The sequence below is a fragment of the Miniopterus schreibersii genome (assembly GCF_964146895.1).
Source record: "Miniopterus schreibersii genome assembly, chromosome: 11".
Lineage (NCBI taxonomy): Eukaryota > Metazoa > Chordata > Mammalia > Chiroptera > Miniopteridae > Miniopterus > Miniopterus schreibersii.
The window spans coordinates 4,852,540-4,878,285 of record NC_138111.1 but is presented as its reverse complement, the minus strand read 5'-3'; the positions used below and the strand labels follow the sequence as shown (position 1 = coordinate 4,878,285).

Here is a 25,746-nt window from a genome sequence, read left to right as displayed (position 1 = left end):
AAAGCGTGCACTTGAGTCATGGAACAAGTAATGGAACAAGTGCAAATCTTGCTGTGATGATAGTTTTGGAACAGGGAAGAGACCCCTAAGTTCTTTGTGTATTTATACCATCCGATTTCTAGAAATTCACTTGTACTCAGAAGGTTCCGTTGAAGGTAGGCAACTGAAATGCCAGAACACAAATTCCCATCTATTCGTTTTGCAGACGCAATTAAAATGCTTAAAGCTGTTAGATTAACTAAGTCAGTGAGTGGAACAAGAATTATTCACAGGCCCCTTGAAGGAGGTTATTAAAATGTGCCTGTTACATACAGAATAAGATTTACAAGTGAAACTTAAAAGCTTAGGGAAGGAATCACTGGACCTTTGAAGTGAACGTTTTAATAAATTGAACAAATTACATTTGAATTAATTTAAAAAGATGGTGACACACCGAGTGAGCGTCTTTGTGCATGAAAAGAAACAAAACTTAGGGACGGAACACCAGAGAGGAGAAAGAAGGCCCTGTCACAAGGATCAGGCACAGCTCCGCTCACATGCCTCCGAGGGCATTGCTGGTTATGGATGGGGACAATGGCCCAGAGAAGGAGAGAGGCTGCCCGGGCCACATAGCCTGGGCGTGGTAGGTCAGGATTAGAGCCTGGCTCCCCACGGGTGTTCACGCCAGCCTGCCGTCCTGCCCCCTCGCTCTGACTCCCAGCACAGGCCTCCGCGCCCACGGTGATGCTATTAGAAGCTCAAGCTCCTGGTCCGGTCCACGATGTCATCTCTAACGGGCCGGCACAGGAATCAGACATTCCCATCTGCTCAGCTCGGAGGCCTGGACAGCATGCTTTCCTAGTCAGGCAACATTTTTGGTATGGCCCATCCAAAGAATGTTTTATTCATTTATTTCTAATATTTACAATCAGTTCAGTTCATTTTTAAAGATTTTCCTTATGTCTTGAAATCCCAGAGGGAATTTGATGCCAGCTAGGGTGCCACAAACCCCCACAGAGGCCCTGGTATCATCCGTCCATGGTCACGTCCCCCGGGGTCTCCTCCTCTGACAGGTGCTGGGAGAGGTGAACTCGGCCCGCACGCTTCACCGCACCATCTGGCGGGTTCTTCACTCGCTCTCTTGTTTGTACTGAATTCTATTCTAAAAAAAGTTGTCAAGTTGATTTGCACCAAAGGATTGCTGATAAAAGAAATAAAGAAAAACACCTCTCAAATCTTTGAAAGATTTTCATTTTAAAGAGATTTCAAGGTTTCTATGAATGGAACTCATTTGTTTACAGTGGAGTTTGGGCATCGGGAAAGCGGGGTGTGTTTTGAGCAGCTGTGAAATCCAGTCTGCAGCAGATACCTGCCGATTCTCTGGCCAAGCCTGGTTGAGGTCAAAGCCTGGGAGGCCCACAATCCTGCATGTTCCAAGCGGAGCAGGACACCTGGGAACTTTCTAGAATTAAAGTTCCCTGGGACACCCAGGCCTACTGACTCAGAGGCCAGGTGACTCAGATGCAGGCTCAAGTGGCTTCCAGGCCCTGGCCGATGGCATTCTTGGGGTGTGAGGTGGAAGCACCTTCCTCACCCTCGATGCTTTCTCATCACGGGGCCCAGAAGCCCGCTGCACACAGCCCCGGAGCCGCACCCCCTGCGCCACGCCGAGGGGGATTCGGAGCCCCGATGGGCAGCCCACTCTACCCCAGCCCGCTGTCAGCAGGACCAAACCTGGGCCGACCTGGACTCCTGCCGAAAATGTCGCCAGCCTCTGAAGAGCATGCAGAATGGACGGCCACGGCCAACACTCACTTGTATGGCTCCTGTGCCCATCAGGAGGGCGGTGGGCAGCTCCAGGGGCTGAGTCAGAGCCCCGCCTCCGGAGGATCGCCCGGCCTGGGGAGCACGTGGTGTGACGTGTGTGTTTCCCACGCAGAGCTGGAGGCAGCAGATCAGGGAGGCGGCAAGGCAGCTGGTGTCCCAGGGCTGAGCGTGGGCTGGGGCGTTTGCCAGTTGCCACCCAGCTCAGTGTTAATGCCTCGAGGCCCCGGAAGCCCCTGGGAAAAACGGACCCAGCCCAGCCCAGGGCGACGAGTGGGTCACGGAGTCAGATCCAATCCATCATCCTGGCCTGAGCTCACTCCTCCCTCCGTGAAGCCTCCTGCTGATGTGCATTTGCAGGGGCCCCACCCTTCCCCACGAATCTGTCACAGGCAGAGCAGCTTAGGAAGGAGCAGTGGACACGTAGGGCCCTATTTCCACCTTACGTTGACCTCCACCTGCACGGCAGACACCTGGGGCAGGGATTGCGTGTCTTCCACGTTCATATCCCCGTGGCCTTTGCGTGGGCCAAGGGGGGAGCTGGGTCACAGTGGAGTGACGGTGTGTGCCACAAGCCCCCGACCCTGCCTGCCGTGGCTCCCGCTACGGAAAATGAGGCTCTTCCCGCCACGCCATGGACAAGCTCCTGCCCTCCTCTTCATTTCTTGCTGAGGTATAAGCAGGGAGGGTCAGCTCTGGGACTGAGGCTGCAAGAGCAAAGGAGCCCTCCTATTGACAGGCATCCCAAAGAGTCTTTGGCCAACAGACAGACAGACAGACAGATACCACAGAGGCATGCAGGGGGAATTCCAAAGCCATCTCCGCACATCTCCAGATTCTTCTCTGTCCCAGGCTAGCTGGCACCCTCCTCCTGCACACTGACCCAGGCTAGCTGGCACCCTCCTCCTGCACACTGACCCAGGCTAGCTGGCACCCTCCTCCTGCACACTGGCCCAGGCTAGCTGGCACCCTCCTCCTGCACACTGGCCCAGGCTAGCTGGCACCCTCCTCCTGCACACTGGCCCAGGCTAGCTGGCACCCTCCTCCTGCACACTGACCCAGGCTAGCTGGCACCCTCCTCCTGCACACTCCAGCCTGCTCTGAGCACACCACCCCTCAGCCTGTGGATGGATCCACGGGCATTGGCTCTGACTTGGCCACCTTTGGGTGGTTTTCTGGAGTGCTGGCCATGAGTCCAGCCTCTTCAGATGTGCCCACCTCATTACAAGTAGAATGCCCTCCTCTCTACTCACTTGGGCAGCTGGGACCCGGGCTGGGGCACCCTCTCATCTATCTCAAGACTGGGAGCAAAGGCCAGGCATTATCTCAACTCACTTTTCCAGAAGACCCGGCTCAGGTGTGGGAAGCTGATAAATCTCTGGGGACGTGACCCTGGGGCCTGGAGAGCAGGGCCCGAGTCCAGCTCCCAGGTGAGGGTGAGGCACGTGCACTGTCCGGGTCTGCACGCCCGAGGATTGTGGAAACTCCCCAGGAAGCCTCGCGCTTGCGCCTGACCCCATCCTAACGACACCCGGGGAACAACTCGATCCCAGGCAGGCCCGCTGCCACTTCTTCGGGGGAAGAGCTCCGTGGGCAGCTGGCCTGGGCAATGCCCGCTCTCCTCTTTCGGGGACCATTCCCAGCACTGGAGTTTCCACTGTCCTGTGACTAGATTCACACGCAAGTTAGGTGCAGGGACGGCTCTGGCCACACTTAAGAAGAAAGCCAATCACATGTGTTTACGGTGGAAACAGTAAACTGGGTTTATTGAAAACTGTTACAATTATTCTTCTCTTACACAGGTTTAAAATAGTTTAAAATGCCCTTTCCTGGGCATTACAGTTAAGACTTGTGAACACGTCTATTGGACTTTTAGGAAATGTACAATGTGTCACTTGACATTATAGTCTAAGTAGGGCCTAACGTCCTCGAGTTGTTACCAGAGGTTTTCTGTTTTCTGATTTTTCTTTTCGTCAGCATGTGCCCAATGATATAGATTAGGAGGAAAAAAATAAAACTCCGCCAAAAGAATTTCTGCAAATATAGAAGTAATTTTATTGCAATATACCGTAGCTAAGTGGCCTGGGGAGAATGGGACACTTCTTGACTTCAGTACAAATTACACCAGTTTGGAAGGGCGGACCGACAGAGGAAGAAAACGACAGAATGAAAGGGGGGAGGAATGAGAAATCAAGCGGGAATCACATGACCTAGAGAAACCCACAGGGTACGCGAGGCAGCCTGGGGTACGGCGTTTCTTTCGAAGGGGTGAACGTGGCAGTCGTTGGCGCCTGCTGGGTTCAAAAGTCTCTCGAAGCCAGACTTTTCTTTGGCAAGAGCAGGACTGGATTTCCACGGGCATTCGGAGATCCTCGTGGGCGGCGGTCTGTCTCTCCTGGGTGGCCGTGCGGTGGCTTCCTAAACGGGAACCACGGCTGGACGGGGCGGGGCGGGTGGAAGACAGCACCAGAGCTGCGAACACATCACGGCTCCTCCCGAGGGGGCCTCGCGGGGCCCTGGGGCCCAGCTTGCTTCTCCCGTCGTGGAAGGAAAGGGAGCTGCAGGAGGGCAGCTTTTCACAGTAAAGGGACGCCGATCCCCGCCAGCCTCGGGTCCTCGCCCGCGGAACGGAGCCCCGTGCCTCCGTGGGAGGGGACGCGCTCCCGAGCCGCCGGGGGTCGCGGGTAGAAATCCAAATCGCGTGTGTGGGACGGGGCCCCGCTGGCAGCCGGGCAGAGACTCGCAAAGTTCATTGCACGTGTCTTTGTCTGCGGAGGCCGCGCCCAAGGCAGCCTGGGGACCCCTGAGCGGCTTCGACGCCGCTTTTGGGACAAACACAGAAGTTAGCACCACAAACTCTCGGAACCGAATACGATCTGCTATCGTGACACCGTAGGCGATGTGGAAGCCTCGTGCCTTGTGTGTGAGTGTCTGCAAACCACAGAAGCACAACCGAACACCGGTCACGGGCCTCAGAGCGGCCGCGCTTCCACCTGGGGTGTGAGCCCAGTGCCCAGCGGGAGGGAAGGGGACGGGCATTCGTCTTAACGTCCTTGGCAGAAACCCGGAGTGTGGAGGAAGGTGGGAGAGTGAGGCACGACCAAGCCAGGGTCGCCTTCAGGATCTCAAAACACATAGCACCACAAAGAGAGTGTAAAATAAGCACCAATTTTCACTTAACCTTCATCTGCGGAAAACGCGGCCTCCCGCCTCGGCCCCTCTCCCACTCTGCGGGGAGACCAGCGGCGGGGGAGGCCGTTGGCTCGCTCCGCCTGCCTTTTAATCTAAGTGCCCGTAGAGAAGGCAGAAGGTAAAACTCTTGCTTTCTTCTCCATTAAGAAAACAACCCAGAGCTAATAAAAAAACTGTCGGAGAAGGGGCACTGCACCTGCTTTCTCAACGGCGGTTGAATTCTCGATGCTCTGGGCAAATTTCCAATTTATGGCTCCTTCTTGTGAAGGGTAGGGGTGGGGCCTCCTGGGTCTCCCCTGGACAGATTGCATACAGGGTGGACACCGCCCTCGGCCCCTTCTCCCAGTGGGACTGAGCTGGGTTTGCCTGCGTGATTGAAAGTCAGGGACACCGAACACTTAGGAAAATACAATACAAAACAAATATTTACTCAACACTCACGAAAACAGAAGCACCTGGAATCCACTGGAAGGCACGTGAAGAGTGACATCTGGCCTGTGAAGGGACCGTGTTCTGGGATCTGAGTCTCGGGGTGGGGGAGGGAGAGGGGTGACCTTTACGCGGCTGCCTTGGAACGTTTTTTGAAGGTCAGGGGGAATACATATCTTCAAGTTGAATTTTAAGAACTCATCTCCAAATACCACAGCCCCTCCCACTCCCAGCCCTGGGAACTCTCCACGAGCACGGTCGGCGAGTTCGGTGGCAAGAAGTGTGGCCCGCTCCCTTCCCCGTGGAGTGCGGTGTAGACAGAACCGGGCTGGAGAAAGCGGGTTTGGGGCCCAGATGCTGTGGGACATTTAGGTCATGTGATTCGGCTCCGAGGTGGGGACACGGCTCTTTCCCTTTGCTCTCTCTGGTTTGGGGTGCGGCCCGGCAGAGTGCCGAGGCGCAGACGAGGTCGGGGGCGGGACGAGGGGCCTTCACTGTCCAGGACACCCACGGGCGGCGTGCTGAGGTCACGAGGTTGGTCGCGGGGGCCGGGCTCGCGGCTCCTAGCCCAGGAAGCAAGCCGGCCCCACTTCGAATCCGAATTTCTGTGCCGCTTCCCCGAAGTCATTGAACATGATGTCCACTATGGGCACTTGCTCGACCTTGGGCGTGTCGATCTCCAGCACCGTCTTCTGGTAGCCTTTCCTGGTCTAGGGGGGACAGGAGAGGCAGGTGCATCAGACTGGGGCTGGGCAGGGCCTCTCGGGTTTGTCCCACACCCGCCACACCCCGTCTGGTGGCAACGCGCCCGCCCAGAGCAGGCCTCACCTGCCGTGTCCCATTCAGTTCCCCCCACAGCCGGGAGCAGAGCTGGGGCAGGGTCTGCAGCCACTGGACCCACCTCATCCCCCTGCCTGGCGGGACACCCCTGTAGCACTATAGGCTTTGCCCAAGGCGACCCCGCCAGACTGCGGGCTCCCCCAAACCAGGGCCTCCTTGTTCAAAAACGAAGTACCCCAAGACAGCAACAGCTGCTTGCCAGCCCTGCCCTTGGTGTCGGCAGGCTGGTCGCACTCAGAAGAAAGGGGACTCAGAAGGGCAAGAAGAGGAGGGAGGCTGGGCCCAGAGGAGGACTGGGTAAAGGGAGGCCCGGGGCCGAGGGCTGCATGGGAGGAGTGGCCTGCTGGGCAGTCAGTTCCTGCCCTGGCACAGACCAGGTGTCGGATGCTTCACCCTCAGCTTGACCTGGGGGTAGGACTCAAATGCCACCCGACCGATTAGGAGGGTGAGCCTCAGAGCGGTGACAGAGCTGTCCCGGGAGAGACGTTGTCCCTCACCCGCTGGGCCGTGTGTCACAGAATATGGGGAGAGAAGGCGCAGGACTGCCTGGTCCAGAAAGCCACCCGCACTCACCTCTGCTTGTTGAGGACACTTAGCGTGAGGCTAACATGGCCCTGACCGCCCGTCACCCCCCCCACGCCAGCGAGCGGACCCGCAGGGCCGTGCCCGACTTCTCCCCATCTGCCTCTCTTCCTCACCCAGGGGGTGGGGGAGTTTGCTGAACTGGTGGGGTGATTTCTCCTGGATTTATGGGGCCCCACTGGTCCAATGTCCAGAGCGTTCCAAGGGGGTGGACTTAAGTAGGCCACTCGCAAGCTGCTTCGTTACCCCGTTACTCCTGAGGCATGAATAACCATCAGAGGCCAACAGTGGCCCCTGAGGGTGCGCAGGGCTCACAAACAGCGACTTAGGTGACTGAGCCTCTTCCCAGGCTGGCGCTGGGCAGCCTGTCAGTCAGCTGCAGAGGCCCGGCGGGAATCCCAATTTCACGGGCGCTGATTACAGCGTGAATCCAGCAGGCCTGGCCTTCTGTGTCATTATACGGGTGGGTGGGGGTGACTCTCCACATTGTGGCTGAAGTTCTGGGGGCTGGGTGGGGCGAGCGGAGCACTGGCTGCTGCAGGCGCAGTCACGGTACCCCCTCCCTGTTCTGCCCAGCCCAGCCCGCCCCCCGAGTCCCCCTCCAGCCAGCCTGCGGAGCCAGCTTTCCCCACCAGCACATTACTCTGTTTGGAGCGATCATCTCTCTTTTTCAAAGACAGACTCTGCTCTCTTTCCCAGATGGCACGGACTGGGTCAACCAGGGGGTTTCCCTTTCTGCCCTGGAGGCCAGGAAGCTCAAAGCCAGACCCCAGGCTCGGTCCCCAGGTCCTGCCTCTCCCTTATGGGGCTCCTCATGTCTCCTCACATCGCCGCCTTCTGCTAGTGGGCTGTGCTGCCTAAAAATAGTCCCAGGAGCGGGGGTTCTACCGGGCTCTTCCCGAGCCGAGCGCCGTTCTCAGCTCCTTTTTGGCGACTGGATGTATTCCTGGGACACCCCTGGGAAGCAGGTGCTATTATTACCCTCACCCGTGGGAGGCAGAGGCGTGAGGATAATTTTACTTCTGCCTCACGGCCTTCTGGGAGCAGCCAGGGGTGCGTGTCAGGAACAGGAACTGGGTCCCTCTGACCTTAAACGGGGACAAGTCCCTCACATTCCGCCATCAGACCTGAAGCGGGGACCCACACAGACCCGGGAGCAGGGGAGCAGGGAGCAGAGGCCGGGCACTCCACGAAGCCTGCTCAGGGGGCCCTGGCCTCGCTCTTGCCGTTTCATCCCCAACGCAGCCCCCGGGGAGGTTATAACTAGACCCTTTTGTGGGTGCTTCCCAGGGCTAAGAGCACAGCCTGTCCCAGGGCGAGTCAGGGCACCAGGCAATACCTGGGCGTGGGTCCGCCAGGTCTGCTCTCGGCACCTACCCTGCCGCCCAGCCCTCTGGGTCAGCACCGCGCTCTGGCCTCCACCTGACCCAGCCTGCTCGCAGCCCCGTCCCAGGACTCTGGCCCGGCCTGCACAGTGCAGACTCCTCAGCAGACGTAAAGGAAAAACCCAAATCCCACGAAGCCTTGATGGGAGGGCGCGCCTGTGCCTGCACCTGCGGTGGGGACTGACCCAGGGGTGGGAGCCCTGGCTGATCCAGCACAAGGACGCAGTTTGGTACTGGGATGCCCCCGGCCTGGCACACACTGGGTCCAGGTCTGCCAGATGCCTGTTGCTCTGTTCAGAGTGGGCTGGGGGACAGCTGATGGGACGTCCAGAACCCGAGGAACCAGGTGGGTCACAGCTGGTTTACTGCACCCGGAATCTGTGGAAGGGCCTGTCTGCAGCTGGGCTCACGTGGGCGGGGAGAGCTTCCTAACCAGGAGGTGACCAGCCTGGAGCCTACAGAGAAGGGCCTCCACGGGCGCAGGGCTGGCTCTGGCCCTGCCAGGGGTGGAGCCACACTGGCTGGTCCCCCATGGGATCTGGCCTGGGTGGGGCTATGGGCACGGTCTCTGAAGAACTGGTGGTGAAGAGAACAGGAACCTGAGGTCGGGATGTGACAGTAAGACCCAGAGAGACAGTGCTTCTTGGTGCCCCCACCTCCAGCCTCTGAAAGGCCCCAGGAAGAACATGTCTAAGGGTTTCAATAGGATGTGAACACAGCGCACACCTGGATGTGCAGACCTGAGGGCTGCCCCTCGTCTGGGGCCCCAGGGCACCCAGTGTGCAGCTCCGGGCCTGGCACATGGTACGTGCCCAGTAAATTTGTGTTGAAGGAATGAATGAATGAATGCTCAGGTGTGAATGGATCCTGCCACACGGAGGCAGAGCCCACAGCGACACTCACAGCGCAGCCATCCACCAGGGCGTGGATGTAGGGGCTGTTGTCATAAGACATCTCCTCGTCGTTGGAGCCCAGGAAGCGCATAGCCTTGTCGTAGCTGCCCGTGGTGGCGTCCTGCCAGGCGACGGACTGGTAGCAGTTGTAGGTGATGTTCTGGTTGGCGGAGGCACTCAACAGACGCAGGAAGGTCATCTGGACCACACCCACGGGGTTGCCTTCAGCGTCCACGTAGGAGAGCTGCGGGGGGACAGGCAGAAAGGTGCTCAGCAGTGAGGGGACACACTGCACTGACAAAGCCCCAGGATAAAGCCGAGACTTCGCAAGCCTGATCCACCAGCTTTTTTCTCTGCAGCATGAACCACACCAGGGGCACCACCTGGAAATGGCCACATGCCCAGCACCAAAGGCCAGCTTGCATTGGCTTTCGTGGGCTCCCTGGAATAGAGTGAGCCATGCCTCACTTCTTTCAGGAACCTAAATAACTCACCCACTCCTCTGTGCCTGGCTGAACCTTATTCATCCTTCAGGGCTCAATGCATGTGCCTCCTCTTCCAGGAAGCCTCTCTGGGTTAGGTACACTTACCCCTCATCTGGTCTATCAGAGTGTAAGTCCCCTCTGTACCAGCACTGGACCCCAGGAGCATGTGTCCTAGGCACCTGGTACCTAGAAGGCAGCCCTTTCTGGACTGTGAGCCTTCTGAGGGCAAGACCATCCCTTTCATTGTGCCCTGAGGCTGGCAAAAGTGCTCATTAGATTATGTTAATGGGTGAAAACTGTGTGCTGAGGGTCAGTGACGTACGATGCTGGGCCAAGAGGCCATGAGAATGGGAGGTAGAGAGGGCAATGCCCGGGGGAGTAACTCAGGCCAGCAGGCAGGAAGGCTGGCCCGAGGGAGGGTCACGGGCCATATGGCAAAGAATCAGAAGGCTGGGGTGACCAGCACCCTCTTGGAGCCACAGGAGGGCCCTGGGATGGCACCCAGCACAACTATCCCTGCCCCTGCCCAGGCACAGAATCCGGGGAGCACAGACAGGACTTCGCGCAGCCGGGATGGTCAGCCTTGCCCAGCCTGAGCCAGGCAGCCTGGGGAAGGTGTGCTTGTTCTCAAGTGACTTCTCCAGCATCACTAGACATCCAAAAACTGGGCTCTCCTGCTCGTGCATGGCATCCCGAGACACGAGCCCCTTGCAAACGCCAGCTTTCTGAACCCTGGACACTGCCAGGGGACGCAGCTGCTTCTTAACCCCGAGACAGCACGTCTCTCCTCCTGTCCCCTCTGTGGGAACAGACAAACGTCAGGGTCTGAGACCGGCCTGGCCCACCCCGAAAGAGCCGTGCGGAACACCAAAGAATTTCAATGGACCCTGTCTGCTTATTTTGTGTATGTAACTGGAGGGCTGACGGGGGTGGGGCCAGGCCTGGATCAGCTCCTTCCCACAGGGCAGGGGAGCCCAGAGCCACCGGCCCCCGCCAGCTGTTCATGTGGTAACTGGGCACCATACGGGAGGACCTTAGGGAAGAGGGATGAATACCAACCGCCGTCGGGGCCATCAGGTGCTCCTCTGGGAGGAAACGTGACTGACTCGAGAAAGGACGCATGCAGGGGAGGGGAGGCAGCAGCCGACTGGACACAGAGGACCTGAAGCTCCCAGTGCTGAGCAGAGCCCCATGCTGGAACCCAGACCCCACCATGACACCCTGCCCTCTGTGGGCAAGGCCTCTGCACTGTCATCGTCACGTGGCTCGCCTGGGGCCGCCCGGCCCAGACAAAACCCCTATTCCTTCAAGGAGGGAGCAGCATCTCTGTCCTGTCCACTCGCGATGTCACAGAGGGGCAGAAATAATGAGTGGGAAATACAAAAGAGAAGCTGACATTTCCCCTGGACTGTCCCTTCACCTCCATCCTTGGTCAACTGTCTGTGAAACAGGACAGAAGGTGGAGGGGCTGGTGGCCCAAACAAAGGTTCCGTAATGTCTGGAGAAGGCTGGGCCATGCGGCTGCAGAAAGGACCCCACTGCCTCCCCTGGCCCTGGGTGGCTCCCTGCTGACTCCTGCACCCGTCACCCTGACCCTCTGCCCACCCAGCTTGGGTACTGGGTCCTGCCCTGTGTGGGCATCCCCTTCAGGTCCTCTGTGTGCCAGAGCTCTTTCTGAGGACAGCATGAGAGGTGGAGGAGGGGAGAGAGCAGGACAGAGAGGAGGCCAGAAAGGAAGTCTCCACAAACGTGGCCAGGTGAGCACGAGCCTTCGGCGCCTGCAAAGACTTGAGGTGACTTGGAAATAAAGATGACCAGGGCGTGAGATATTAATAAGTAGCCAGGAGGTGCCTTGAGGTTTAGGAACGAAGGGTCTTCAGATGTGCAACAGGGCATAAGCCACCTGGAGGCCACTGCTTTGTGAACCCGTGGGGGGGACCATGGCCTCTGTGCCCACCCTGAGAAGCTGGGGGGCGGGGACCTATGGCACATGGTCAGGTGTGAGGCCATAGAGCCCAAGCGCTGGCTTCTGAGGGAGAAAGGACCTTCTTCAAGGGCCACTTAGGGGTGGGACGGCTAGACCCAAGGAGGTGACCACAGGAAGCAGAGTGGGCTGTCACGACACTCGGAACAGACCACATTTTGGAAGCTGGGTCGTTTAACTTGCTAGGAAGAGGGCACAGACCTCTGCCCCCCGAAGTTCCCGAGGAGCCCAGGAAAGAGGCTCCTCTGTGCATCACAGCCTCCGGCCTCGCCTGAACAAACCAATCAGGCCCAGTCTCTCCACCAGCTAGAAAAGCGTCTCACTCTGTTTTTCCAAGGGACGCCAAGTATTTTCATTTCTGGGAGGGATTATTTAAGACCGGCTCCCAGAAGTTGAAACAGACACTGATGTAGCACTGGGGATGCAACTGAGACTTCAGGGACAGTTGGGCACAATCAGAACGGCCCTCTGGCCGGGGAGGGGCCCGCGGGCTGGGTCCTGGAGAGAACCCCAGTGGTTCAGTGACCTGGGACTGGCCTCTGGGACTGAGCAGGAGGAAGCCCTCTGCTCCCGCTGTTCGGTCTCAGTCCCCGGCAGCTGTGGCTCTGGGCGTCCTGAACCCGTGCCCTCAACGGAGCGGAAAACCATTCGCCTACTCCCAGGCTGAAAGGGACCGTCGTGGGGGCGGCGGGGTGAGCACGATGCGTCCGCTGTCAGGCGCCGCGGAGCGGTCGGGGGTGGCGAGAGCAGGGGCCGCCGCGGCGGCCGTGAGTCCCATGCAGAGCCGCGAGCCAGGCCGTGCGGCAAGCAGGCAGCGCCGGTGGCACTTACCAGGGACCCGCGCTTGTACTGACTATACCAGGTGGAAGGCTGCTCTTTGGGCCAGCGGGCCATTTTACTCTGTAAGATAGGAAACGGGCGGCTTTAAAGGACAGCTGCAGGGGGGCGGAGCCGCCTTACCAGTTTACCGCGCTTGAATTCACTGAACCAGGAACCCGGGTTTTCTTTGGGCCAAGAAGTGATTCTGGCCTAAACGTGGAGCAGGGCGGGGGCAGAGGGAGAGAAACAGAGAAGGACAGGGTTACTTCTCCCGCCTCCACGAGACACGCCTCGTCCTGCAGACACACCTCCTGCCCCGCGGGCCGCCCCGTCCTGCCCTCGCTCGAGGTGGCGGCGGTGACTGGCCAGGAAGGGCTCCTTTGGGTGCCTCTGACTGCCCCCAGAGCTGAGGCGCCGCTGACCGTGACAAGGACAGAGGAGCCCTGGTGCTTCCCAGGTGCCAGCACCTGCTTCATCTTATCAGTTTATCCAGCATCGAAGACACGGCCTGGCCCTTAGTAACTGCTCAAAAGTGCCTGTGGACCGAATAAGTGAACGAGTGAACCAGTGAATGGACTGTCACAGGCCGGGATGACCATGATAATAATAGGAGCCAACGTTTGCTGATGGGCTCAGGGCAAGACGAGCCCTGGCGCTGAGGAGTGTGGCTCCGTCTGTACGGCCTCCACCTGGGGCCAGGGTGGGCAGGAGACCCTGCAAGTGCCCATGGGTGTTGGTGAAACAGCTGGACCAGGTGTGTGGGGGTGCTGTGTGTGTGTGATGTGCGTCTGTGTGGTGTATGTGGTGTGTGTGGTAAGGTGTCCTCTCTTGGAGGAGTGACCCAGGTGGGGGGGGGTCCCCTGCAGCACTAGCATTGTCCTGAGCTCCTCCCGTGGGTCCCTGAGAAACCAGCACGAAGCAGAGGTGTCCTCAGTAGGGACAGCCTCTGTCCCCCGAATGGGAGGGAGGGGCCCCCATTCGGAGTTTGCTCTTGCCAGGGGCTGAGGCAGCAGGAATGCTGTGGAATCAATGGAAGGGGAGTCAGTGAATGAATGAATGAATGAATGAATGAATGAGTGACACCCTTGTGTGGCCAGCTCCAAAGGAGAGGTGCAGAGCCGCAGCTGCTCGTGGATCCACATGCCATAGGACAGAGACTGGACAGCCTGTCCCCAGGACCTACAGGGCCTCTGCTTGGGCCCCAGGTCAAGATTCTTGTCCCCATTCCCCAGCTCTCCTCTGAGCTGGCCTCGGGCAGGAGCTGGGGGACAAGGGTGTCCAGGCTGCCTCCGGCCCCTCAGGACCTCTATCCCTCTTGCTTTGGCTTCCAAATCTGCAGCTGTGGTGACACGCTCAGGGTGTGGCCTCCTCAGGGACAGGATGAGAGATGTGGGCAGGCGCTTGCCTCACCCCAGCTTCTGCCTGAGCCCCTGCCCCTGTGGTCCCGATGACGGGGCAGAGGGTCTCTGCCTGCATGAGGCAGTGGCGTGGCCTGAGCCCGAGGATCCCAGCCATGGATGCCTGGCTGGTCAGCACACGTGCAGAGGAAGAGGATGGGCAGGAGGTCGCTCAGCACCCAGCCCACTGTCCGCCCAGCTGCACCACCAGCTAGGGCCCCGGGAGGGTGTACTGCCAGCTGTCCGGCAGCAAGGCCATTTGCAGAGGACAGACAGTGACAAAAAGGAAGAGAAACAGTGTCGTTTCCCCCTGATTCTCCTCCTGGGCCTCTGCCCGATGGAAGGTCCTGAGTTCTGAGTCTTCTCTTGACCCTTGGGGGGTCTGTTGCTGGGAGTGCAGGTTCCCAAGGGTTTCAAATTCTGGGTTGGGGGAGTGTGCACATGAAAAAGAGGTCCTTAAATCGTCCCTGTCAGTGTGGACCCCCTGTTCCTGGGAGCTGGGCTTTCCAGCCTGGGGGTGCTAGAGCTCCCCTGGGCTACAGCAAGATTTAGGGATGGGGCTGTGCCCAGAGGACGGAGCTGCTCTCTCCACAGACAGTACATGTAGGTGCTGAGCCCACTGGGGAGCTGTGCCTGCAGCTGCTGACTCTGCTGGCCCGAGCCTGAACCCTCGCGGCAAACATGGCCTCGAGGACCCGACCACCCTGGTCACAGGACAGCTAGCTGTCGAGGAGGGACATATGGAGGCAGGTCTGTTCAGGCCAATGCACAGAGCACTGAGGCCGACGTCTCCGTGACCTTCCCCGTTAGAGGCCCTGTCCTCCTCACCTGTCCTAGGCCAAAGCGGGCCCAGCCTCCGACTCACGCATGGCAAAAAGCAACACACGCCTGCCATGTACCCCATGTACACCCCCCCATCCACACGCCTGTCTACACACACACCATCCACATGCCTGTCTGCACACACAAACATACACATACACACCCGCTCACACTGTCCACACACACATCAATTCCCACCACTGATGTGAGGCTTCTGGAAGACCAGACATAAGTGTTAAAGTGACCCTCACAAAATCTCAATGGAGCTGAGCCTCCCTAATGAAAATTCTTTACCAAAGTTCTGACTGCATTCAGGAGAGCCAGCAGCAAACACTGCAAAAGGAACGGACGCCGAGAATTCAGGGGAAACACCAGCTTCTCAAAGATGCATCTGGGTCACTGTTGCCCCCAAGCCCTCCCGTGGCTTTCAGGCTGGTCTGAGGTCAAAACCAGGGAGTCACTTTAGGAGGGAGTTGACCAACCCGTGGATGGCGGGGGAAACGGGAGCTTGGGTCCATCTACTTCTGTTACCTGGGGCTGCACTAACCCCGGCCCATTGCTAAAAATCCTCCTGAAGGACCTTCAGGGATACTTCTGGACAAGGACCTTAATTTGAAACTGGCCACTTTCCAGTTTTCATTCCTAAAGCTGCATCTGTGAAAGGGCTAGGCCCTGGACCTGGCGCCTGTGGGAAGGAAGCGACCATGGGGCAGGCACTTACCCCCTCGGACTTCTTGTCTGGGAAGACGCACGTGGCCCCTCCGGCCGTGAAGTTGCAGTAAACTTTGAAAGAGTCCCTGGAGCAGCCTTGGTTCGGGTCGACCCAGTATTCACCTGCATTGTGGGGGGTGGGAGGCGTGAGGACTGCGCCCTGGGTGGTTCCAGTGGTAGCTGTGCCCCGTCCTGGCCCCTAGTTTGCCCCACGGGGCCCTGCTCGCCGCCGCCCCTACCATCGGGGAAGTCAGGGTGGCAGAGCTGCAGGTCCTTGCAGGTGCGGGCAGGGTTGTCCTGTGTGCCCAGGGGCCGCTTCATCTGCTCGATCTCTAGCTTCAGGGAGTTGAGCGAGCCGAAGATCTCCTCCATGCCGTCCGCATAGTCCATGTAGTTCTCGCCATCCCCGTCGTCCAGCATCTGGCTGGCGTCGATGTTCCGCCGCGTCCTGGACGCCTGGATCGGCAGGGGCTGGATGACCTCGCCCGGGGGACCCTGGGTGTGGGAGAGGGGCAGCGGTGGGTGGGACAGGGCGGATGGGCTGCACACACCTGTCCATGGCTGCACACTCTTTTCTTCTCTCTTCCCTGCCTCAGGAACATTCCACACCCATCCCTCCTGCCAGGCCTTGTGGGCACCTAGCGCCTCCTCTGACCTGAGTCCAGGTGCCCCTAAGGCCCAGCTCCTGCCCCAGCCGGCCCCACCCGCCTGTCTGTCTGCACAGCCAGCCCTCAGCACGCACAGCCTGGCCTGGTGTTCCCATGTCTGTCCTCAGCTAGGCTCAAAGCACACAGTGGGCTGCACACAGTGGGGCTGCATTAATGCTGGCAAGGCGAGAAGCCTTGTCTTCCTGGGGCTGTGTCAGGAGGCCCCAGCCAAGGACAGGGACAGGAGTCACAGCTGCACTGCCAAAGGGGGGCATCCCATGATACCACCGGCTTGTGGGGCTGCATCCTGAACCTTAGGGCCTTGTCTAGTGTGGCCCACCCCACACGTACACACACGCACACACTCAGGTACACACACAGATACACGTGCGCATACATGTACCTGCTTTCTCCCTCTCTCCCTGTCTCTCTCTTCCTCCCTCTGTCTATCTCTCCCTCTCTCTGTCTCTCTGGCTAGCCAGACTTCCCAGGGGAGGTAGCCTGGGTGACTTTTCCCTCAGCTCCATCCCAGGGACAGGTCCCACCCTTCCACTGCCATGGGTCCCATAAAGTTCGGAAAGTGAACCGCACACACAGATCTTCCCGCGATGCTCTCAGCATTAGGAGAACCCCACCCCCACCTCCAAGTCTCTAGGCTGCTCACCGGTGGGCCGGGGGGTCCTGGGTGGCCTGCCTCACCCTTCGGGCCAGTCGGACCCTAGGGAAAAAGAAGAGAACCAACTGTGACCACCGAGGCCTGCTGTGACCTAAATCCCCCTTGGGGTCCTCAGCAGCCCTGTGTGGAGAAGATGGAAGGACAAGTCTATCGTGCCAGGTAGGGTGACAGCTCCCCTCTCTCTCTGTAACCCCCAAGCTGGGAACTTAGGGGGACACGGTCCTTTCTGTAAGGCAGAGAGCAACAGCCCAACCTCTAGGTCAGAGACAACTTGGGCTGGAGATGAGCTCAGGACAGCTCAGCAGGAGCCTGACTGACCAACCACTGTGAGTCAGGGAGAGGGGGTGCCCAGGGTGGGTCTCGTCCAGGGGGCACACCCCACTCCCCCGAGGCGGTAGGGCCCATTCAGGGGTGGGCATCACTTACCGAGGAGCCCTTAGCACCTTTTGGACCAGGAGGGCCCTGCAGAGAGTAGGGAAAGAGCATGAGCGAGCCCGAGGCCCCTTCACCTCCAGGCACTCACCTTAAACCCACAGTCCCCCTTGGCCAGGCCTTCACCCCTCCTGGTGCCCATGTCCCCCTTCCCAGGAGTCTACACTTGCGTTTGCTTAACTGGGAGATGGGGAAGGGGCTGGGGTGCGGCTCACCCACACGGAGGCAGGGAGGGTCCTGTCTGCCCCAGGTCGGCCCCCCAACCTCTCCAGCAGGAAAGCCAGAGTCAGAGGGGGAAGAGTGTGTGCTGGTCTCAGGCCCTGACACAGAGCCTTCCGCCCCTGCAGGCAGCTGGCAGCTGGGGCCGGTTTCGGATCAGCGGGGGACACCTTGGCCACGTGGACCCAGGCCCTGGCCCAGGTGGGCACGGAGGCTGGCTGGGTTAGGCAGGTAAAGGCTCCAGGCCGCGGGGGATGACTTTATAGGACTGAGTATTGTGGCAACATGGGAGGCCCTGGCTGGGTGTGGTGCCCCAGCCCCTCAGGTCCGGGCCAGGCTGGCCCTGCTTGGACTGAGGAGGACGCTCACTTCCCCCAGATGCCTGCAGGGGAAAGTCTATGTTCCCAGAGCTGCCCAGAGATAGAGGTCCCCCTGCCAGAGCCCCTACTTCCTTGCTTCTATCACTCGGAACCCCCCTGTGGAGTGAATCCACTCCAGGGGCCCCAATCCTGGGGTCTCACACAGCCCTGTAATTCTCCAGCCGCACAGAGGCCCACGGCCGGACCACCCCTTCCCTGCTCTCCCAGCACCAACCGGGGGACCACGCACCCCTCCCAGATACACACCGGCAAGCCAGGAGGGCCCGGGGGGCCGATCGGGCCGGAAGGACCAGTGATACCCTGCGAAGGAGCAGAAAATACAGTTACCAGGGGACAAGGGGCGATGGAAGAAATTCGTGTTCTGTCCACACAGCCACATCTCAACCCACGTCCGTGTCTCCCCTCACAGCTGCCCTCCGACTCTAAGTCAGGGCCTGGGGGGCCTGAATGCCCACCAGGAGGCTGGCCATCCCCACGCATGGCTGCCCAGGCCGGCGGGAAGGACCTCTCCAGCATCGACGGCCACGGGGAGGTGACTTCGCAGTGAGACATACCTTCTGATGCTCTAGTTTGAGATACAGAAGCAACCAATCCGGCGTCCTGGCTGGGTCCCTCTTGCTGTTTTCCGTCACGGGGCGGGTCTCCTCGCTAACATAGACCCCAGGGGACGGGGCAGGGAGTGCCCAGTCTATTCCATCTGTCCTGTCCAGCCTCTCAATGGCCTTTCCCACACTTGGAGCTTGCAGCCTCTGACCAGCCCCACCCTCCACACCGGCCAGGCCAGCTGGTAGTCACAGGGCCCTGACGCTCACTTCACCTGGAGCCCCATCCTCAGGGTCCCCCCTGGGGTGAAGCTAAGCCAGGGTGAAGGGAGACGAGATCAGATGCCTCCCCGGAGGCTGGTGCCTTCTCTCTTTATGTCCACGGAGCAGGGAAGGGGATGGGGGGACAGGGATGGGAGATAGGGAGTGGGGGGATGAGGGCATGGGTCACTGTGAGAATCACAGAGACTCTCTGGGCAGCACCTCCCATCAGCAATGCCGCCAGGACCAGTCTGGGGTGAGGGCACAGAAGGGAGCTTCCCTTTGGCAGCAGGCACCCTGGACATCTTTCTAATTCTCACAATTGCTGTGGCTCTTGTCTGAGAGCACAATCATGGCCTGGGGACACTGGGCAGTGGGGAAATGGTCAACAGCAAGGGGGGAACGGCGGTGGATGAGGCACGGCTTCCCAAGGACGCCACCCCACAACCTTATGCAGCCCAAAGATGGTTCTACTTTGTTCTCTGCCCCATGGGCTCCGCCCCTTCCAGTCTGTCCCCTTCTAGGCCAGATGTGGGCACAGCTCCAGGGCACATGTATGCCCCCATCATGCCTGGCCTGGGATGCGGTGATCAACAGGCTGGGATGAGGCCTGTGGCCCTCAGGTGGGGAAGGGCAAAGATGGCAGGTCTGCCTCCAGGGCTCACATCACCCCCGGGGGCCACGGGTCCTCCTGCGCCCTGCCCTCCCGGCAGAGCTGTGTGTAGCTCATAGGTGCCAGGCCGGGTGGAACTCTCGGGCTAAGGTTCCTTCACTGTGCTTCGCGGGGGCTGCAAACTCCAATCAGCTACAGAGGCTCCCAGGGCAGGGCAGGGCCAGGTGTGCACACTTGGGGCCAGGGTGGGAGCCCGCCCCAGGTCTCTGGCAAACACCCCTTAGAATTGCCAACGACCTTCTGGCCAATGAGCTGGGTCAGAGGCTCCTGCAGAGATGGTGTGAGGTGTCTGCACCTCTGTGGCCACTGCGGCCATAAGCAGGGAGCGCCTGCCACGGTCAGGGCCCAGGCCAGGCTACGGTTTTGTCCCAGCTCCCTGTGCACCTGGCAAGCTGTCCCTGTCTGGACCGGGGGATGTGAGGATGCCCTTCCACCCTGGCTCTAACACCTTGCCTTTGTGCACAGAGAGCCAGGGTTCTAAGATGCTTCTGCTCCCCTCGAGGAGCTTCACTGGGAGGGGCACGTCACACACCTGTTCTCCCTTGGGGCCGGAGGAGCCCTGAGGGCCCGGGAGACCGCGGTCGCCCTTTTCACCCTGTTCCCCCGGAGGGCCGATGAGTCCGATCAGGCCTGGATGACCCTGTTGGAAACAAAGGCGTGAAGGGCGGTGGCCCTGGCAGAGCCTCACGTCCAGCCACGTGGGGCAGTGAGACGGGGCAGCACGCCACATCACCGGGTGCCACCGAGTCACCAACCAACGTCTCCTGGAACAGAAAGAAGCCCGACGGGCAGGTCGGGGACACAACAGCAGATCGGATATGGAAAAACCCTAAGAAACGAAGTCCCACACTCAGACCAGGGATAAGGAGTTCCCGGGTGACGCTGTTCATCCCCATCTTGTCACTGAGATGCGTTTTCCAACTTTTCCGTGGTAAACATGTGCGAGACAGGCTTCACGGGCCACGTGGAGAGGGAGTTAGAGACTATCACAAAGACTATCATTATATTCATATTTTTTTAAAGAAAAACCCTATATATATGTTCACATGAGATCGTTTACTTTATATGAGCCTGTAGAAAGTTCTGGAAGGATTCCTCCAGTTTTCGTTATATTAGGGGGTGGGGTGGACGTTAACATAGAAAGAGAGAGACCCCACGCTGCCTTCTTTCTATACAGTTATCAGGCTTTTAAGTGAGCTTTACATTTATAAATAATCAATATTCGCACAGGAAAATCACCCCCAGTGAGAGAAAACGAGAGGCTCTGCCCCTGCAATCCCCGCACACTTCCCGTAGGAAGGATCCGAGACCCACATCAGAGCGAGTGTCTGCTTCTTGGATCCTGGACGCCCTGCAGCTGGGACCTCTGCGCCGTGTGGGCCCCATGGGTCCCAGCTGAGGGAGGGACTGAGTCTCTGACCGGCACAGGTTTGTTTTCTCTGCGTCTCTGCCCTCGGGTGCCCGGCCCAGCCTGCAGTGGGCACTCGGCAAATGTGGGCGACGGCTCAGTCGCACTGAGTTTGAAATCACCGTGTGTGTGTGAAGGGCCCGGGATCACAACCGCAGCGGCATCAGTGCTACCTTACCTTTTCCCCTTTGGGGCCAGAATCTCCTTTGAGGCCGGGGAGTCCTGGGGGACCCTGCAGGAGGAGGGTTAGGGTCAGGTTCTCTCCCAGTCCCGTCCTCCACCACTGCTGGGGGTTCCTTGGGGCAGCACTCACCATGGGGCCGGGGGGGCCATCGGGGCCTGGGGATCCTGGGAGTCCTTGTTCACCCTGAAACACAGCGGGCCCCTCGTGTGAGCCCCACCATGCCTGTCCCTGTGCCCATGCCATCCTCTCCCAGGCCTCCCTGGTTCACTCACCACCGGGCCGGGGATCCCTCGCAGGCCATCAGGCCCAGGTTTCCCAGGGGCCCCCTGAGGGCCAATGGGGCCAGTCTTCCCAGGAGGGCCTTCTAAGCCAGCTTCCCCCTGCAGGGCGGCAAGGCGAATAGAGTGGGACCCAAGTGCAGAGACTCTGGTCACCCTGGGCCAGGACGCTGCTCAGAAACTCCAACAAGCCTTGGCAAGAACCCTGAACCCCCCCCCCAGATATCCTAGGGGTGCCCCAATTTTCCACATTTCTATGGGAGCTGCCTGGCCAATCCTCCATCTCGCTAATTCCCTCAGCCAGCTGGGCTCCCCATTCCCCAGGGATCATGCCAACTATGGCGTCTGCGGCCACCACAGCAGTTACAGTGGCCCTGAGCTTGTGGTGGACACGGTCACCACTTCCTGAGCAGGCTCAGGGCCAGACAGCTTCCACCGGGGTCCTGGGAGAACAGCCCATGAGTGTGCTCACTGCCACCTTCTCAGCCCCTCGGTGGGCACTGTCGTAGCCTTGCCTCCCAGGTGAGGCAGCTGAGGTGTGCCCAGGTCGACACCACGCCTGAGGTCACACAGCACCCCGGTCTTCCTGACAACAGCACCTGCTCCCCTTCCCTGGGCTAGTGGGACAGACCCTGGTGCCAGGATCCTGGACCCCAGTGGCCAGAGCCACCACTGAGCTTTCTCAGCTTTGGAGAAGGCTGATCGTCTGGCCCAGGTCTGCAGACAGAGCCAGGCCTCCCAAGGCCTTGCAGTTCCTCCCTGCCCCTGTGACTTTCCTATGGTCACACAGTTCACTGCATCCTATCCAAGTTGCCATCGGCTCTACGAAGTCACGGCCATGCAGAGAAGCTCTTACCTTGGCTCCTTTCTCTCCCTGTCTGCCTTCAGGGCCTGCGGGCCCCGGGGGACCCTGGAACAGGAAAGAGAAACACACGTGATGAGTTGGCTACAGAAGCAGAGTGAGCTGAGGGTCTGCAGGGAGACAGGCCTGGGCGTGGAGGGGTGTGGAGGGGCATGGAGGGGAATGGAGGGGCGTGGAGGTAGCTCCCAGGCCCCGGGCCGGGCGAGGCAGGCCTTTAGATGGAGCCAAAATGACTCCAGGCCTCTGGAACAGGCCTCAGGGTCAATGTGAGGAGGCTCTCTGGCTGCTGTGAGCACTGGGGGGGAGGGGGGTGGCACCTTTTCTTGGTCTCACACCCAGCAGCTCAGTTTTTGCAACACCAGCAAAAGGCCAGTTACTCAACGTGCAAAGAAATGCCTCGCAGCTTGTTCTGCTTCTCAGAGGCCTGGGAAAAAGGCGTTTTTCAGCTTCGTGGGTGTTTTTCTCCCAGGATGGCCATTATGACGGTGTCAGCACTTGGCTCCTCCTAAAAGGAGCAGGCGCATCGACCCGGCAGGTCTGAGATTTGATGACATGGTGGGAAGCCGAGTGGCAGATATACTCCACATGGAAGCATTTTCCTCGTCAGTGCTTCAAGCGCTGGGGCCCAAGGCAAGGGGGGGGGGGGGGAGGCTTCATACAGAAAGCTGGCAGGAGAGGAAGGGTTTGCAGAATTATTTACCCTTTTTCCTGGAGGCCCGGATGGACCTGGCTCACCAGTGGGGCCTGGGGATCCCTGGAGTCAGAGAAAAAACAGAATTGAGGAACGGGGGTCTGCTGGACGGAGGTGTGGCAGGGCTGAGCTGGGCTGAGGCTAGGAGAACACATTGAGTTTCCATCGAGTCCGTCCTCGGCAGCCCTGACCCTGACTCCTTGGTCTTAGGAGCCGGCGCGCCCAGACCTGAGTGCAGGCGTCCTGGGGTTCTCTGCTTTGACCTCAGCGCACATTGCAGTGCCGGGCGCGGAGCATGCGGAGGCCTGGCCCGAATCCTGACTCACTGCTGTGTTTGGAAGAGCCCTGTCCCACCCCATAGGCCATCACCCACGACTCTCAGTGACGAGCTCAATCCACACCACCACCTGAGAGCACTGCCTGCAGCAGAAGTGGATGTGGAGACCCAGGGAGGACAGGTGCTGTCCTAGATCCCAGGCTAGGACTTAGCAGTGGGGACCTGTCCTCAGGGCTGGTGTCCCTAAGCTGCCTTTGCATATTGCTCCCCTAAAATCAGTGACATCGGCCTATGCTCTCGGGTTGAAAATCCCAGCAGCATTTGCCATGTGGGTGGGGGGGTGAGCTGTGAGGACTCAGGGTTGTCCCCAGGGGCTCCCATGCAGAGGCTCACTGGCGTCTGCTCCATCCCAGAGACTCGTCTTGAAGAAATGTTTCAAAACCTCAAGTAAGGTGTAGGGCCCGACCCAAGGGCCCGATGTGATTTGTCTGAGACAATCGACCCGGTTAAGCAGAAATAAGCTACTCCTGAGGCTCATGGGCGGCTCTGGGGCGGGTCACCAGCTCCCTGTGGGCAAAACCACTGGCAAGGCTGAGTGTGTATTTTCCTTCTGAGAAGAGGGTCCATGCTTTCAACAGACCCCCAGAGGGAGCCCATGGCCCAGTTATAGTTAAGAATCAACACTACAAGGTAACTGGGTTTGGGTTTTTCTCAGAAATGAACAAAGCAAGTTGCAAATCCCAAGAACACACTGAGGTCATGGCAGACTCACCGTTTGCCCGGGTTCACCATCGTCCCCTTTGTCACCAGGGGGACCATCTTGACCCTGTGGGGATGAACGCAAGACCCTTCAGTCTCCTGGACAGCACCCGAGTCCATGCACTGACCCCTCAGTCCCATCCCCAAAACCCAACCCTAACAGTAGGGCCGGGACACAGCACATTCAAAAGTAGGGAGACGTTTCTCCATCCAATAGGCACAGTGTGGATGCCACTTGGGAAGGCACTGTGCCCCAAGGAGAGATCATGAAGAAAACACCACCAGAAAGAAAAAATAGGGCTGGCAAAGGCAGGTCAGCACCGTGGCGAACTGAGGGGCTCTGCAGCTTCAAACACCTACCGCGGGGCCGGGCTCTCCAGGGGGACCAGGATCTCCGGGAAAACCGACGGGGCCCTGAAATGGAGAAAGGCATGGCCAGGCCATCAGCACCTGGCCTGGAGCACACACTGCCCAGCTGTCCCTGGGTGAAGGCCGCCTCCCTGCCAACCACCCCGAGAACATTCTGAGAATTATGAGACCACAGTGCCCTTCACCACCTAGGAGGCCTGTTCGAGCATCATCTCATTTGAGTCACACAACAAGCCTGGAAGGGGCACGCAGGACCGGTCCTCTCACCCTCTGGAGGCCATACTTTCCATTCCCGAGCTCCAGGCTGGACCCTGGGCTTCTAGAATGTGCAGCTCAGAAGCCCCTCTTGACGCCGAGCCAGGGCAGGCCACAGGACGGGGGTGTGGGCAAGGGGCCCATCCTAGCACGCCACCTGTCCACGTGCGGGACCCCCGAAGGCCATCTCCCTGCCCCACTCACCTCCACTGCTTGGGATCAGTATCTGGGTGAAAACCTCTAACTAGAAATTTTCCCCAGGACACGTGATGGCCGAGGAGCTTTAGTGCACTTGGAAGAATCAGGACATCGACCCGCAGAGCCCCCACCCCAGCTTCGGGGGCCCCGGGGATCTCAGAGCTACTCACGGGGCTGCCTTTGGGACCGTCATCTCCAGGAGGGCCTTTGGGTCCAGGGGGTCCAGCAGCACCAGAAGGGCCTGCCTCGCCCTTCTCCCCCCTTTCTCCTTTGGGTCCCTGCAGGAAAGGGCCAGTGTTCATGTGCCCAGTGCTGACCACGCCGTTTCCCAGAACGAGGCGCTGGCCTGCCGTGCGCCCCTCGGTGACATCACACGGAAGGGCTGCAGTCCTCTCTCAGGTTGTCAGGCGAGGTGCTGGGCCGGTGGGTCTCAGAAGCTGCCAGTACTCCCCATGAGAACCTGGCCCCGCTGTCACCAGCAGGTGGCCTAAGGATCCCACTGGCTTTCTGGGGTCCTCTGAGGCTGAGACTGCCTCTAGGTGGGAAGGACTGACCCCTGGACTAGACAGTGGGCAGTGCCAACCCCGAGAGGCCACCCTCTCTGTGGTTCACAGGTGGAGGGAGCAGCTAGACGCCCAGGAGATCTTTGTTCATCAGCTGCCTCCTGGGCCCTGAACACCCCCACAGGCAGGCCTGAAAGAATTCACATCTGCCCTGCAGGGGTCTGAATATTCCACATTTACAGCAGCCTGTGGAAGGGCCCAGAACACCACAGACGGCAGCTTGCAGCCACTGGGTGTGGGTATTCATTGCTAACGTCTGTCTGCACATACACATACACATGCAAGCATGCAAACACACACACACACAAGCCAGCACACACACACAAACATGCACATGGAACGCACACTTGGATGCACACATGTGCTCACGCATTCCCTTTTTTGCAGTATCCCGTGAGGTAAGCACAAGAGGACATATGCTCCCATTTCATGGATGGGAACACTAAGGTAAAGTGGGAGCTTCCCACCCAGCCCCTGGGCATGGTGGCTCCCAGCCCCCAGAGCCCACTCACTCACCGGGGGGCCCCCTTCTCCAGGAAGGCCAGGCTCACCAGCTTCGCCAGGCTCACCCTAAGGAGGAAAAGCGGTGGTCATGGTGGTGATGAGAGCAGTGGCTCCAATATCAAGCATTTCAAATGCTCCCTGATGTGGGGCACCAGGGCAAGGGGACTGCCTGGGGTGGGTGGGTGGGGGTTGGGAAAGCGATCACTGTCCTGACGACTCCTGGGAG

The 25,746-nt window shown here is 59.3% G+C and overlaps 1 protein-coding gene across 2 annotated transcripts in view; it reads right to left on the bottom strand.

The window, feature by feature from the left end:
• Positions 1-3,679: 3,679 nt before the first annotated feature.
• COL5A1 (collagen type V alpha 1 chain) overlaps positions 3,680-25,746 on the bottom strand; it is a 124,219-nt gene continuing 102,152 nt past the window's right edge. Inside the window, exons 49-66 of one of the 2 annotated variants that reach the window (XM_081150536.1) lie at positions 25,533-25,586; positions 24,624-24,731; positions 23,992-24,045; positions 23,645-23,698; positions 22,605-22,658; positions 21,899-21,952; positions 21,037-21,144; positions 20,894-20,947; positions 20,759-20,812; positions 19,705-19,812; positions 17,943-17,996; positions 17,092-17,127; positions 16,654-16,707; positions 15,582-15,837; positions 15,353-15,465; positions 12,425-12,493; positions 9,135-9,368; positions 3,680-6,134 (exon numbers count right to left, since the gene is read on the bottom strand). In XM_081150536.1, the coding sequence (XP_081006662.1) occupies positions 5,988-6,134; positions 9,135-9,368; positions 12,425-12,493; positions 15,353-15,465; positions 15,582-15,837; positions 16,654-16,707; positions 17,092-17,127; positions 17,943-17,996; positions 19,705-19,812; positions 20,759-20,812; positions 20,894-20,947; positions 21,037-21,144; positions 21,899-21,952; positions 22,605-22,658; positions 23,645-23,698; positions 23,992-24,045; positions 24,624-24,731; positions 25,533-25,586 (1,665 nt within the window). In that variant the 3' untranslated portion in view covers positions 3,680-5,987. Of the gene's footprint in view, positions 6,135-9,134; positions 9,369-12,424; positions 12,494-12,553; positions 12,623-15,352; positions 15,466-15,581; positions 15,838-16,653; positions 16,708-17,091; positions 17,128-17,942; positions 17,997-19,704; positions 19,813-20,758; positions 20,813-20,893; positions 20,948-21,036; positions 21,145-21,898; positions 21,953-22,604; positions 22,659-23,644; positions 23,699-23,991; positions 24,046-24,623; positions 24,732-25,532; positions 25,587-25,746 lie in introns of both variants that reach the window. The other variant, XM_081150535.1, reaches the window with a different exon arrangement.